The 15,779-nt window shown below is 49.6% G+C and overlaps 1 protein-coding gene across 1 annotated transcript; it reads right to left on the bottom strand.

Annotated features, from left to right (window-relative positions):
• Positions 1-1,454: 1,454 nt before the first annotated feature.
• Positions 1,455-15,114, bottom strand: F10 (coagulation factor X). The gene is made up of 8 exons (XM_052752763.1): positions 15,015-15,114; positions 13,203-13,363; positions 9,082-9,106; positions 7,997-8,110; positions 6,026-6,157; positions 5,208-5,443; positions 4,163-4,280; positions 1,455-2,050 (listed from the first exon to the last, which is right to left on the bottom strand). The coding sequence occupies exons 1-8, from the start codon at positions 15,085-15,087 to the stop codon at positions 1,455-1,457; spliced, it is 1,455 nt and encodes a 484-aa protein (XP_052608723.1). The 5' UTR covers positions 15,088-15,114.
• Between the last annotated feature and the right edge of the window lie 665 nt (positions 15,115-15,779).

Below are 15,779 nucleotides of genomic sequence, written 5' to 3'. Positions count from 1 at the left end.
CGTGGTCTTCCCACTCCTGACCTGCATGTAGGGCCAATGGGCCACGACATGGTGTTCTCCAGTGTCCACAACACTGACCCAGCTGTGGCTGCGGAGCTGAGCTCTGCTCTCAGACCCCAGTCTCACTCTTGGTCATTATGGTTCTAGGAAATCAAGTGCTGTTTTTGTTGATTTTTTCCCCAATCTTGCAAAATCTGTTTACAAAGGACTCTGTCCAGCTCTTGATTTGGGGGGAGGTTTTGTACTGGAACCTTTAAACTTTGCTTAGGAAAGTTATGCAAAATGCAAACTATAGGAAAACTTTTGGGGGAAAAAAAGTCTATTTACTGAAAGTAGGCTTGGTTCCCACAAACATTTAACTTGGGCCTCAGAGGCAATGGAAGACTGGAGGGGGGAGACGTGCCCTGAACACCTGCTTTGGTGGCATGACAGTGTCTGGAACAGTTCCAGAAACTTCTGGGGTGAGGCTCATTCTAGAGACTTAGAATTTAATGTCTGGGATAAGGCCAGGATTTAGGCTTTGCCAAGACCTTTCTGGAGTCTCCTAATCCAAGCAGGGAGAAGGCCCATGTGTTTGGGGGTAGGGTCGCTATTAGCCCTTCATAAGCCAATAGCGTGCTCAGGAAGAAGGGCCCATGCACACTCAACACCAAATTTAGCTCAGGGAAATTCCATTCACTCTCACCAGGCAGCCCATCTTGGGAGACTCTTGTGCACACTTATCACTCAGCCTCATTCAGGAAGACACATGCACACTTAACATACAGCCCAACTCAGGGAGGCTGCATGCATACTCAACACTCAGCTCAGCAGAGTCCGTGTGCATTCACCAGGAAGACTCCAGGACACACTCAAAGGCAGCCCAACATAGGATTGGTCCTTGGCTTGGATCTGGGTTAAAGGTCCCTTTATCTTTAGACAAAGATCTTAGCCTATCTTCCAGGGATTTTTACTTTCAGTGGATGGCATGGTAGCAGCAATTCTATGTTGCCTAGTTCCCAGAGGAGAATGAGGGTTCTCTGGCCAAGCAAAGGAGTTTGTGAGTCTGGGCCCCCTAACCTAAACCACCTGCTGAGGGGCTGAAGTTCCTGTCCCACTCGTGTGTGTGTGTGTGTGTGTGTGTGTGTGTGTGTGTGTGTGTGTGTGTGTGTGTGGTGCCTATGGCTGTGGGCATTTGTTCTCAAGGTAGTTAAGCAAGTCAGTTGAGAAGGTCACACACTGTGATGGTGGGCAGAGATGACTCCCTGAGAGTCCTCCAGTCTGGTTCAGGAAGAGGAACCTTTGCTCAATTAGAGCCTGTTTCTTATACCATGAGGTGAAGGGAACATCAGATTGGGACCCAAAGAGTCTACCACTGCAGGTGGGCAGCTGCCCCAAGAAACCTCCTGCTCAGGCGGCGGCGGCGACATTCACTAACACCGTATGTGACCCAGCAGGTCTGGAGAGCAACGGCTTTAATGGGGAGGGCTTGAAGGACTTGACCTTGGGCTCTCAGACGTGGGCGCCACCCTGGCTTTCATGGACTTGTCTATCCACTTGAGGAAGGCCGTGACCTTCGTGTAGACCCCGTACTTCCCTTTCCTCGCACACCCTTCTCCCCAGCTCACGATGCCAGTCACAAAGTAGGTGTCCTTGAACCGGGTGACGTGGGGGCCCCCGCTGTCCCCCTGGCAGGCGTCCTCCAGCTTGGCGTCATAGCCAGCACAGAACATGTTCTGTGTGATGCTGAAGCTGCTGGAGAGCTTACAGGTGTTGCGGTCCACGTAGGGCACCTCCAGCATCTTCAAGATGTTCGACTGGCGGCCCTTCTCGTGTGTGCGTCCGAACCCGCTCACGATGCCTGACTTCTGTGTCATCAGGGTGGCCTCGGCCCAGTCTTTCTGGGGCAGGCAGGCGGGGGCCACGTTCATGCGGAACGTGATGGGCGTCTTCAGCTTGAGCACCGCGATGTCGAAGTCGTAGGTCTCCCTCACGAACTTGTTGTGCTTTATAACCACATCTACCTCGTGCGACATCTCATTGCCTTCCTCCTTCTCTGTGTTCCGGTCGCCTGGAGAGAGAGGGAGGGAGGGAGGGAGGTGGGGGAGGCGGGGGAGGCAGTTAGTTCTCTGAGGGCCAGGTGTTTGTATATCAGCTACCTTTAAAGAAGCATGTCTTCAGTCCCATCAGGAAGGAGGCAGAAGCAGGAGGATCTCTAGGTGAGGTGGAGGCCAGCATCATCTACATAGTTAAGTTCCAGGCCAGCCAGGGCGACATAACCGGATCCTGTCTCAAGAAAGAGGGGGGTGGGGAATGATCTGGTTGGTTTTAAGTCACATTGACACAGACCAGAGTCATCAGAAAGGAGGAAACCTTAATTGAGAAGATGCCCCCAGAAGATTGGGCTGTGGGCAAGCCTGTAGGGCATTTTCTTAGTGATTGATGGGGGAGGGCCCAGCCCATTGTGGGTGGGGCCATCTCTGGGCTGGTGGTCCTACGTGCTATTAGAAAGCAGGCTGAGCAAACCATGAGGAGAAAGCCAGTAAGCAGCACCCTCCATGACCTCTGCATCAGTTCCTGCCTCCAGGATCCTGCCTGCTTGAGTTCCTGCCCTGACTTCCTTTGCTGAGGAACAATGATGTGGAAGTGTAAGTTGAATAAACCCTTCCCCCGACCCCACAAAAGAAGTTTTTTTCCTAATAAAAAGACCAAGTTGAGAAGTGTGTGCTTGTACTCCTAGCACTCAAGGATGAGGCAAGTGCCTTGCAAATTCAGGAACAGCCTGTCCTCCGTAGAGAGACTTAAGGTACTTAAAAGGACTTCTGTCTTCCTTCCAGGGTTTCACCTTCTGATCATATTTTTAAAGACTCTTTTTTAAAAAAAAAAAAAAAAGGTTTATTTTATTGTATGTGTATGAGTGTTTACCTGCATGTATATGTATGTGTGCTTTGCACATGCCTAGGGCCTGTGGAGACCAGGGCATCAGATCCCTTTTGAACTGGAGTTACAGACAGATGTGAGCCCCCATATGGGTTCTGGGAACTGAACCCAGGTCCTCTGCGAGAGAGCGGTCAGAGCTGTTAACCACTTAGCCGCCTCCAGCTTCCTGACTGTATTTCTGTGTGAAGGTTTCGGACTCCAGTTCTTTCTAATTCCTCATGCCTTGGCAGATGTTCCCTGAGTATTTCCTGCAGGCTGAGTCCGTCAATCTGCTCAGAGCCCAGGGTCTCCTATTCCAGACCTGGGCTGCGGACCCAGCCCTGACCAGTCTGAGTTGAGATGAACCAAAAGTGCAGAGCTGCAGACCGTGCGGGGAGCATGCAGTAACATCTCAGTCACAGCGCTGCAGACTGTGAGGGGAGCATGCAGCAACATCTCAGTCACAGCGCTGCAGGCCTTGAGGGGAGCATGCAGCAACATCTCAGTCACAGCGCTGCAGACTGTGAGGGGAGCATGCAGCAACATCTCAGTCACAGCGCTACAGGCCGTGAGGGGAGCATGCAGTAACATCTCAGTCACGACTGAAGTTGACTTGTTTCTATACACACGGGAAGTTAAGGCTTTGGACACATAACGTGAAACAAGACACCGGACTAGCCTCACCTATCTATACTTGTTAAATCTGGAGCAGAGGGACTGGAGAGATGACTTAGTGGTTAAGAGCACTGGCTGCTCTTCCAGAGGTCCTGGGTTCCGTTCCCAGTATCCACATGGCAGTTCACAACTGTCTGTAAACTCCAGTTCCAGAGGACCTGACACCCATGGCCAAACACCAATGCACATAAAATAAAGTTAAATTAAAAAAATTGAGAAAAAATCTGGAGCAGAGATACGTCAGACATTTTCAAACTGCGTTTGAGGTTTGTGCTGGATTTTCACTGGCTAGCTTGTGGGTCTTGTAGAAACATCAAAATGAACTAAATGATGTATAAATGAAAGTAAGAGACCCTGAGAGAGTGGTGGAGAGAGGCAGCTGGGAAGGCTTTGGGGGAAAGGACACTAAGAGGGAAATCTCTGTGCGGAATGGGCTGGCCTGGGGAAGTCTGTCCATGCCCACCCACTTCTCCTCCCTGACCTTCCTCCTGTGGGATGACCTCTCAGTCTCCAGGCAGAGCTTCTATGGTTGAGCAAGCGTTGCTAACAGACCCCATGGTGGTGTCCCCAGGGCTGGAGTGTCACTTACCTACCCTCACCTTGAATCGCTTGGCTTGGTGCAGACAGTGGGCTGCCGTGAGGACGTAGAACTCATTCAAGATGGTGCCGCCACAGAACCCCTCATTGTTTTCATTGATGAGCAGAGCCTGTGACCAGAACAGAACGTCTGCAAACCACCTGTGGTCTGCACAAGGGCCGTGCCAAGCTGACTAGGCCGTGTGGGCCCTCCTGTGAGTCTCAAAGAGCCTTTCCTAGGAGCCTTACACCTGTCTCTCTGACCACAGAGACTGGACTACCCCGAGAGTCTTCTGCCTGTCTGCTTCCTAGAGAGTGCATGGTACCCTTCTCTTAGTGCTAGAGTCAAACTCCTGAGCCTGGCAGAGAACCCATGTATTCTGCACAGCCAGGCTCTGCTCTCTGCCCCCACTAGCCAGCCCTACAACTCCTGACCCTGCATCTCTGGCGGCATTTGTACAAGTGGCCCAGCCCTTCCTGCCTGATGCTCTGTATGTTCTCCAGTGCCCATATTGTGACCAACCTCATGGAAACACCCAGCCTTGTTTCCTCATGATAGGTTTGGTCTACTTTAGAGACTGACCGACATACATTTGCTGAGGTTTTGGAAGTTGGAAATCTCAAATGCCAGTGGAGATGATGGAATAGATTCAGAGCACCCTGCCAATCTGGGGTCAGAAAGTGGATGAGCACTTTCCTGCAGAGTTCAGGACAGTTACATCAGGGAGTGTTCACTGGGGGAGGCTCAAGTCTCGCCGAGGGGTTTGGGATTTTTTTTCCCCTAAGTCTGGCAGCCCTGGACCACGTTAATTAACCAAAGAGTGGTTGAAAACAAACATTTTGAAAATAAATAGATGTGTCTTTCTTTAAGGTATTTTATCCCTCTTAGCATTTGGATGTTTTTGTTTACAAAAAAATTCCCACACTAGAAATGGAGTGATGACCCCTGGGAAGGCGCTTTGCAGGTCTGAGTTGCTGACCCTGAGTGGGTTGCCCCACCAGCCTGCAGCACAAGAGGATGGTTCTGTTTGCAGCCAGTTCTAGCTTAGGCCAGTTACCTGCCAGGGACACTCTCCGTCATCGCATGCTCGGCCACCCACAATCCGAATAAGGTTTTTGCTGTCCTTTGTGGGTTGTGTCTCATTGAGGTTGAGCAGCTCAGAAGGACTCTTCGTAGGGAGCAGCATATCCAAGTCCTGTATAAAGTCTTCAGTGACAGGCTCACTGTCGCTGGTGTTCTGGGCCACAGCCCTCTTCCTACGTCCTATGGTGGTTTTCCCACAGGGGAAGGATACTGAAAGAACAGGGATAACAGAGGCCTCGTGAGGATCCCTGGAAGGCCAGGGTGTGATGGTTAAGCCTGAGAGTCAACTGAGAGGTTAGTAAAACACAGCTTGCAGTGTGTGTGTGTGTGTGTGTGTGTGTGTGTGTGTGTGTGTGTGTGTGCGCGCGCGCGCACCTTTAATCCTAGCACTCTGGAGGCAGAGGCAGGCAGATCTCTGAGTTCAGGGCTGGCCTGGGATATTGTGACAACTCTGGTTTCCAGGCTCTGAGCCCAGAGGAGCATGGGCTACCCTGCACAGAAGTCACTACCAGGGCTGTGGGTCGGCCCAGCACAGTGATGCCTGGGATCACCTCCTTTGCCAGGAATGAGGTAACAGTGCCAGCCACTTCAGCTGCTGAGGCGGAGCAGCTGTTTGTCCCTGGGTCTAACGGATCTTAACTCAAGCCTAAAGCTTTTATGGTTGAACTGTCCAGAGCCTCAGTTCTCATTCTCCATCTCCTGGCATCACTGGCCTCTGCAAGTCCCATCAGAACATGCCACATTAGTGCCCACAGTCGTGCCACACTGTCTCCACGGCCTGATGACCCCTACCTGTGGAGATGCAGGACTTGCCATCATCACCCAGGAAGTAACCGCTGGCACAGGAGCACACCACCGAGTTCTGCTCTTCACTGCAGAACTGGTCACAGTCCCCGTTGTCTAGACTGCAGAGTTTCCGAACCACTGCAAGGCAGAGGACAGATGAGCCCTTCCTCATAGACACGTGCTGAACTCAGACATGCCAGCTGTGTCTGCCCAATCTCAGCAATGCCCAGGCTGGCGTAGGCAAAGGAACAGAGTCCCAAGAAAGACACACATGGGTGGTTTTCATGATAACAGGACAGGAAGCCAAGTGAGGTGCAGTCTCACGGAAGCCTTCTCCCTGCTGCTGCCTCCCCAGACCATGGGAGGGACATTCGACATATGCACAGGTTACAGGAGAAACACATGGCATCCTCACAGGCCACGAGAGGGACATTTGACATACACACAAGTTATGGGGGGAATGCCTAGTATCCTCACAGGCCGTGAGAGGGACACCTGGCATCTTTACAGGTCTTAGGAAGGACATTCAGTATCTATACAGGCCATGGGAAGAACACTCAGCATCCTCACAGGGCTCTCCAATGAGGGAGGGCAGGCACATGATCTCTGTTGAGGGCTGTGCACATCCTCCTCATCCAGGGTGCTGCCCTTGACATGGGGGAAGAGTTGTACCCTAGTTGAACCTCTTCCTTCCCTTGCTCAACAACAATGAACAGGATTTGAGCCCTGCCCTGGCACCAGGGATTCACCAGGCACTGAGCCGTGGGTATGTCGTGTTTTGGGATCTGGGTTCCTGTGAGACCCGGAAGGAGTAATCATCCATGGGAAGTGGGTCCAGGAAGCAGGTCCAGAGTATATGGAAGCGGGGGTGGGGTGGCTGCCATTAAGTCCACTGCTCTGTCTCCAGGCTATTAAGCCACGGAATTAAAGGCACTTCAGGCTGCGTGAAGCTGTGGCATAGCACCCGCTTGACTCCCTTGGTAACTTCTGACTGGCCCATTGCATGCTGACTGAGTCTATACCTGCATCCACAGTGCCTTAGACCCGCTTCCAGCACAGGCTGCTCCAGCTCACACGGATAACCCTGTCCATAGCAATTTGCTTTGCAGCCCTCTACCTGGGCTTGGGTGAAACAACAATTGTAGGGTAAAATCTACCTCAGTGGAATTTTAGCTCCTGGATTGTGCCCCTCACTACATACGTTAGTCTGTTGTGTACGGGAGGTGTCTGGGCTTCTGTGGAATGGTTCATAAAAAATGTAACAGCAGCTCCAACAGGGAGAGTCCTGAGGGCATCCAGATAAAGATCTCATTCTATAAGGAAAGTAATTTAACCCTGGACACGGTGACATACACCCATAATCCCAGCACTTGGGAGGCTGAGGCAGGAGGATTGCTGAGAGCTCAAATCTGGAGTGGGCTATATAGTAAGTTCTAGGTGAGCCTTGGTTAGAGAGTGAGATCCCAGTTTAAAACAAAAAGCAATAAATAAAGTAAAAGAAACGCAGATCTTTCTTGCTAGGGAACACCGGGCTGAATGTAACCAAAATACTATTAAAAAATGGAGTCACCATAGTTAGAATAGCTCAGTGAGTCTCCCTCTAGAATCAACTAAGCGCATCACATATTAAAACTAGGCAACCTAGATCATTCCTTGTTGATGTTTGTGGTGCCAAATGTAAATAAAGGAGGTGACTCAGCCCTCGGGGCCAGAGCAGAGGTAGGAAGGGCAGCGTGAACAGTCTCCCTGGTTCTCATCTGGGCCCTGTCACCTGCCTCATGGTACCCCACAGCAGCTCTGACCCACAGGGAAGCATTCATGATGCACCCCACAGGGCCGCTAGAGGACAGACACACCCAGTGATTCAATGTGTCGGGGAATTACAAACGACTTAGATGGTCTCGTCAAGCATTTCAGTGCCTTCCCTCTTCCCTCCTCACGGCATGACCCACAGGTCCATCAAGCAGAGGGACTTACACAATTCACAGTTTTTGCCTTCATATCCCTCCAAGCAGGTGCACGTGTACTCCCCAAGGCCATCGCGACACTTGCCTTGATTCTGGCAAGGACTGCTTTCACACTGGTCACCATCTGCAAGGAGAGGGTGTGGAAACGGAGGCCGAAGGCATTTCACCATGGGAACCACTGGCCCTGTGTGACCCTTGCATCCACTTCGCAGACAGCTGGAGCCTGCTTCTCCTCCTTGAGAGTCGTTCGTCAGACCTAGATTTGTTTGGGCCCCACTTCGGTGGCTATGTCTGCGTGATACCCCTGTCCATTGCATCATTGGCTGGGTTCCTGGTTTCTGCTGGGACCTATGACAATGTGTTTGTGGCCAGGGAGAGGCGCTTTGCCTCCTCTGGAAAGAAGGAGGACAAGAAGACAGTGTGTAGCACTTGTTTCTGGACTGGGTGCTGATCAGAGAACGTGGCGACCCTTTTCCCCAAGGCCTCTGGGTGTGGAATGAGAATCAGGGGTTGATCCAGCTCTGGCACAGGTTCCATCTCTCTTGGTATGCCACTTACTCAGAGGAGGGGATCTAACTGCCATTTTGAAGTAACTTCCAGGGAGCCATGACCAGTATCGTCTCTGATGCTAAGAACAGTCGTCAGGGTGACCATCTTTTAGAAAGTCCAGTATTTCAAGCTCCACTTTTTGCTTCAACTTGCTATACTTATTAAATATATCATGGAATTTGGTATCCTCAGGTAAGGAAAAACTTGTTTAATTCTATATCTGAGCCAGATATGGTGGAAAACACACACAGTCCCATTACTCAAGAGGCTGAGTAATGAGGGTGGCTTGAACCTGGGAGTTTGTGGCCACTGTGGGCACCAAGATTCCATTTAAAAAGATGTGTATTTAATAAATAATAAAACTGGAATCAATATAAACTTACTATAAAATACTTTAAATAAGTATCATGGAAACCCAGAAGAGAAAAGTGTAGATAAATAAGATTTGAACAAGAATGTAATTAAAAATGTTTTCCAAAGCCAATCCTTTATCTTAATTTAAATGTTAAGGAATCTCTCTCATGATTGAAATAGGAAATACCTTACCTTTGTATTTGTTCCAGAATTCATTCTAAAAGAAAAAAATATTTTAAAACACATTAGAAAAAACAGACTTTTCACACTAACAGTAACTGTCTCCAGTAACCTGCCCTAAGGAATGTTCCAGAACTTCTCCATCTGAAAGGGAGAGCTGCCAGGATACCTCATTCCTGAGAGGGCCTGTCTCCCATCTGCTTCAACACATGGCCCTTGCTGAATATTGAAACCACATTTCAAGGTAACAAGAAATGGGCTCGAAGAAATAGCTCCATTCCTTACACACTACTGGAGCATGATGTTCAGTTAACAGACCTCCATGCTCACAATTAAGAAAAGATCACAGGCTGCCAGTCATAATTATGTGAATGGGAAAAGTCTGAACTGCTAATTATCTGAAAACAGGTCAAGGCCTATGTTACACTAGCAGACAGTCACAGTACAGCCAGCTGGTCACAGCCCCGCTCCCCATTCAGAGCTATCTGGGACCTCAGAATACGATCTTAACTAGAAATGGAACTTTGTGGGTGTAAATGAGTGTGAAGACTCAGATGAAGTCATCCAGAATTATCTCATGCTCTGAACCAATGAGAGTATCCATTGCAAAGTTAAGAAAGGTCACCTGGAGCCAACAGTGGAGGGAGGTCATGGGAGGTGACCGCAGAGGTAGCATCTGGAGGCACAGCATAGCTTCTTCTGGCACTTCCAAAGGACCCTGCCTGCGCTCATTGTCTCCAAAATTTCAAGTGAATAAATCTTTGTTACTTTAAGCTGTTCCGCTTATAGGAATCTGCTATGGTAGTCACAGCGATGAACGTGCTGTCTTTAAAATAGTTCAGTTTAGACTGGAGATACAGCCTGGGGTAGAGCGCTGGCCTAGTTTGTGGGAAGTCTTTGATTCACTCTCACGGTGAAGGAGAGAAAGACAGAGAGATCTTCTTGGTACAGAATATATTTTCAAAAGTCAAACAGAAATTGGGTGTGACCACACATGCCTGTCATCCCAGCACTTTGGAGTTGAGGCAGGAGGACTGAAGTTCTAAGTCATTTCTCAACTTCATACTGAGTTTGAGGCCAGCCTGAGCTACATGTGCTCCTATCTTAAGAAAAAAAAAGTCCAGTTTCTCCTAATTTAAATGTTACACAGTAAAATCCATTTTTGTGTGTGGACAATTCTTTGACCTTTAGTGTATGTGTAGATTTGTGTGACCACCCATACAATCAAAATACACACAGCCCCATCTTCACCCAACCCTTCAATCACAGCCCCCACCGCACCCCCAAACCCATCAAGTCCTGGTATCCACCGCAAACCTGCTGCTCTTCAGTAAAGCAGTGACTTTTGAAGAATGTCTGTTAAGTGAAATCATGCACGAAGCAAGCTTGTGAAAGTCTCTTCAGCACCGTGCCTCCAGAACATGTCCAGCTAGCTGTGTACCTGAGTTTGCTCCAGCTTGTTGCTGGCTCGAAATGTGCTTGCATTCATCCACCAGGGGATGATGCTCATGCTATTTCCAGCTTGGAGTAATTATGATTGGAGCTGCTGTAAACATACATGCCCGGGTCAGGCAGTGGTGGTGCATGCCTTTAATCCCAGCACTCAGGAGACAGAGGCAGGCGGATCTCCAAGAGTTCAAGGCCAGCCTGGTCTACTGAGAGAGTTCCAGGACAGCCAGACTACAAAGAGAAATCCTGTCTCAGAAAAAAAAAGAAAAAGAAAGAAAAGAAAAGAAAACCCATTTGTGTTTTATGTGAGACAGTTTTTATGTGAAAGTAAGTTTTCATCTCTCTAGGTAAATGCCCAGGGATGGTTTCCCCACAGTAGTGGGTCACTTTATATGGCTTTCTGAGAAACTTCCACTATTTCCAAGGGCATGTGAGGTGTACTTCCCTGCAGGTAGCACATGAATTTGGATATCTGGTGGCTCCCTAGCCTCCAAAGCTCTGCCTTATCTGCAGTCAGCCACTGGCCGCAGCCCTACTGATAACCACTGTCAGTAGAGTAGGCCTTGCTGTGCCTGTCCCCGAGCCCCATGATGGTTAGTGGTTGGAGTGTCTCCTCAGGGGCCTTGTCACCACATTTCGTCTTTGGTGATGTAGCTCTTCTGGGGTTTGGTTCATCGAACTTTCTCAGGTGTTCATTTCCTCTCTTGGGCTATGAGTTCTTTAAGGAGTCTGGATCAGTCATTGGAAGTGTGAGTTGCAAACTCTTTCTTGGTCAGTAGCTTGTATACTCATTCTCTTAACTGTTTTCCCCCAGAGGAAAAAAAAATCAATCTGACAAAGTTTGACTGATTAATTTTTCTCTTTTGAATTATTTTTGGGCACCGTGCTTAAGAACTGGCTACCTCCACATCCTACATTTCTATGAAAGGTTTTTCTTGTTTTGCCTTTAGGTCTCTGATTCAGTTTGTGTTTGTTAGGTTTTTGTTTAGTGTGAGGTTTGTCATTTTAGGATATAAGTATTTGAATACCGTGTTTTGCCCTCCGGTTCAGAGGTTGAAACTCAGTGTTAGTATTTATGAAGAATGGAGTCTATCTCCCGGTGAAGACATACCCTTGTCTCCTCCTCTCTTAAGGGTTAATCTTGTGTGGTGGGTCAGGTACCAGGCTAAGAGTCCACATCTAGGAAGATGGGTTCACCTTAAGATAATATAATATGTTTTTCTGAGCAGACCCAGCCAAACTTCATGACAATTCATAGGGGCTATGATAGGGCAGCAGGAATTCTGGGATGGAAAAATGTAGTTCATTAAAGGGATAGTTAATTTTCAAAACAAAAAAGAGAATATGTTTTTCTTCCCACCACTCCTGTGCTCTTACACACTCCATGGGGGTCAGCTGGGTCTTCCCACCCTTCCAAGTCTTTGACGTTACGAAGGCATAATTACATTTTCTTTCTCTTTGCTTTCATTTGGATGCTGGCTAGAGTCTAACTGTACCCTTAAACTCCCCAGCCAATGCACTGGGCTTCCTCCTTCTTTTTCTAAAGCGCCTCTATCTGCTGGGTGGCTGCTTGCAGCCGGTGACTGACCACCATGCCCCCTTACAACAGGCATGGCTCCTGTCCCTTGTTTTCACTCCCCTCCTCGTCCCCCACCCAGACAACTTACCTGCCCTTGGGCTGTCCTTTTCAACCTTAATCAATTGTCCCTGAGCCTCCTTTGGAGTCCATTCTTAGCCCAGGAGCTTCCGTTTGGGTCTTTTAAATACTGAGTTTATTAACAAGACTGAATCCAAAAGAGAGGACCCAGTTTCCCAGGTATCATATGGTAGCTTTGCTGGAACCCCCCGCCCCCAGACTCCCAGTAATACTTCTTCCATGGCTCTTAATTCTTTAACCTCTTCTGCAGCCCTAGATGGCATCGTATTAAGGGTTAAGGCTTTACGCAGTGGCTAGGTCGTAAGGGCTCCGCCATTGTGAGGTGACTGAAGCCTTGTGAAGCTTTTATACATCCCTCCTTGAGCTCTTCCTCCATGAGTGGGGGCAGCGAAGCCCCTGGAAGCAGACACAGGGTCCTCATCAGACACCAAAACTGCTGCCGTCTTGGCCTTGAACTTCCCACCCTCCACATCTACGAACAAAACCTTCATGCCGTTTGTGAATTCCCTAGCCTAGGGTATTTTGTTAGAGCAGCACAAAGGGAGTGAGATGGATTCCACGTATTGAAGAAGGTAATTCCTTATCTATCGAATAGTTTTATGTGCATATATGTGTAGCTATTTTAAACAGATGCTTAAAATAAAAATACTTCCCATATCTATGGATTTTCTCATTGGATATAAACCATTGTTTTGGTAGCGAAGAATTAAAGGAATCTCTCTCTCTCTCTCTCTCTCTCTCTCTCTCTCTCTCTCTCTCTCTCTCTCTCTCTCTTCTGAGACAGGCTCTTGCTATGTCTTCCTGCCTGGCTTGGAACTTGCTGTGTAGACCAGGCCCTCAAATTCACCATTGGTCCACCTGCCTTTGCCTCCTGAGTTCTGGGATTAAAGACATGCACCACTACATTTGGGAATAAGCAGCAGCCCAGGAGCTGGGATGCTGCAAAGGAACTGAGATGACTCGGCCCCAGCCGAAAAGGAAGGTGGCATGGCCCAGCCATCCTCATATGGACCTGGCCCTGACTCACCGTCATTTTATCATCCTCAAAGACTTCTCGGGCCTCTTCATAAGAACAAATTTCTTCCATACACTCTCTTTCCAGATTTCCTTTCTTCATCTCTTCAAAAATTGAGTTTGCCCTCCGAGTCCTCGACAGGACGTTGCTGGCACGTTCCCGGTTGATAAACACTAGGAAACAGAGGATGCCGGTGAAGGACCCTCACCAGTCGCCAGGTCTCCTCCCCCGCCCCCGAGGCCTTTGCACACGCTTTCTTCCCTGTCTGGACCGTTCTTCCCGGGTGTGATGATGATTCCGCATTGTCACCCTAGACTGGGACACGCCGCTGGGTGTGTCCGTGAGGGTGTTTCCAGAGAGAACTAGCTGAGGGAGAAAGATGCACTGTGAGCGTGGGTGTGTCACCACGTGGGCTGGGAGCCTAGAGAGAATAAAGGAGGAGAAAGGAAGGCCCAGCAGACCACATGCTCCCCTTCTCCCTTCTCTCTGCTTCCTGGCTGCTGCGGTGGGAGCTGCTCCCCTCGGTCACACCCTCCCTGCCATGACCGACTGAGACCCCTGCAACCAGGAACTAAAAGGAACCCTTTCTCCCCTGAGCTGCCTATATCAGGCATTTGGTCACAGGGACACAAAAGTGATTGATTGCCCAGCGGCTCACATGGATAGCCCCATCGCAGGACCCCCTCGGGAGGCCCAGCACCCTGGCCGCCTCCATGTCTCTGGGACCCCCTTGCCTTGCGCTGTTTCTTGTCTTCTCTGATGTTATGTGTCTCTCGGTTTGCTGCTGTCACCCTCACTGGGAATGTGGTCCTATGAACAGATGTGGCCTATCTGCCCGTGGCTGGTCCTAGGCCTGGAAACAGTAGGTGCTACTGAGTCACTGTCCAGGGAATGAAGGCAGCTGGTCTGGCCTCCAGGTCCTGCTCTTTTGACTAAACCTTAGTCCCCATGAATGACTTTGCTGGAACGCTATACTCAGTTTCTAGACAGTCATGCAGACCCACTCGGCTGGCAGCCAAAGGGTCTGATTTGAGTAAAATCAAGGTTGGCCACATGAAACTAAAACAGGGTAATGTTGTGAACACTGGTCCATGGGAACCACCGAAGACTCCAAATGTCCCAACAGAGGGCTGCTCAGTGTTGGCGGTGTGTTTTGTTGCTTGTGGCCTTCGATTTTCCCAGCCCCTGCACATCGCTGTCCTCAAACATGGGGTTGTCTCTGTGGTGCCGACCTTGGCAGTGACTTGCAGGCATTGACCCATGGATCGAGTGTCAGGTTTGCCAGTGACGCTTTCCTCAACAAGGACCAAATGTGTGGGAAGTGCCCCTGTGTTGCCAGAGGTTGATTCTTGTCCTGGTGCAAGGCCAGCTCCCTGTGAGCGGGTGTGAGCAGGTGTGAGCGGAGCCTGCTCCGGGTTAACTAAAACAAGCCCTTCTTTTGAGCAGGCCTGGGGGCTGCTTGTTGCCTGTTTGTACAGCCTTGCCTTGGGCAGTCTCTGGCCCAGCTGAGCTTCCAAGCTTGGGGGCCCTGGCTCCTGTCTCTTCCACGGCTGGGTGGCTTTTTCTCCTCTGTTTATCTCTGTCCTCCCCTCCCTCCTCATCACTGCCTCCTCTCTCTCTGTCTCTGTTTTGCCTCCCTTCTCCTTGCTCCAGACCCCTTCGCCTTGTGCCCTGCGTGAGTAGTCACAGCTGTCCCTAACTATACCAGCAGAAGCCAGCCTGTGGCTGGGCCAGTGTACCCACCATCCCACCCTTCCAACTACCCACCCTCATGCCCTCCTCCTGGGCTGCTCTGCAGTGTGAAGAGCTGGAGCACTCACTTACCACTTCCTCCAGGTAACAGGAGGCTGGCCAGGACAACACAGAGCAGGCTGAGTCGCTGCCGCAGGTTCCCCATGGTGTGGTCAAGGACAGCAGCTGCCGTGATAGGCGCAGGGCAAGGTTCACTCACCCTGGGCCCCAGGTGGCTGTGGTCCTTCTGCTTATCTCAGCCTCCTGATTGGAGACCAGGCCAGCAGTGAGGTCAGGGAACTGGGAGCTGTGGTCACCAACTCCAGCCTTTTCAGGGCGGGCTATCCTTATCCCAAACTGCCCGGAAAGGCCTGATTTGTGCTGAGAGCTGTGTTGGTTATTTGTAATCTAAGACATAGAGCTGGCCTAAGGTTCAGAGGACAGGGCCAGCCACAGAGTTAGCCACAGAGGCCAGGCAGTGGTGGAACACACCTTTATTTTTTTTTCCCATTAGGACATTCTTTATTAGTGTTTTCTAGATACGGAATTCTTTTTCCTATTTATATTTTTATGTCCCTTGAGTTCATAGGAGGTAGCATTCAAAATATTCGAGGGACAGCAAAATTATCTTTTAATCAACACACTAACTTCTGTTTGAAGTAGATAGGAAGTAAGGACAGCCTGGTTCCTGCTTTGTTTTACCAGCAAAACTAGTTGGGTATAGCCAAGAGCCTGCGTTCAGTTTCAACCAGCAGTAGCCCAAGCTGAGAAGCAGGATGAATTAACCAGCACTCTGCATCTGGGAAAGGGTATTTTTAAAAAGTATGTCCTATGAGGAACACAGCAATGCAGGAGCTT

The sequence above is a fragment of the Peromyscus californicus genome, unplaced genomic scaffold, assembly GCF_007827085.1.
Source record: "Peromyscus californicus insignis strain IS unplaced genomic scaffold, ASM782708v3 Scaffold_23__1_contigs__length_62951481, whole genome shotgun sequence".
Classification (NCBI taxonomy): domain Eukaryota; kingdom Metazoa; phylum Chordata; class Mammalia; order Rodentia; family Cricetidae; genus Peromyscus; species Peromyscus californicus.
This window is presented reverse-complemented; position numbering and strand designations above follow the sequence as displayed.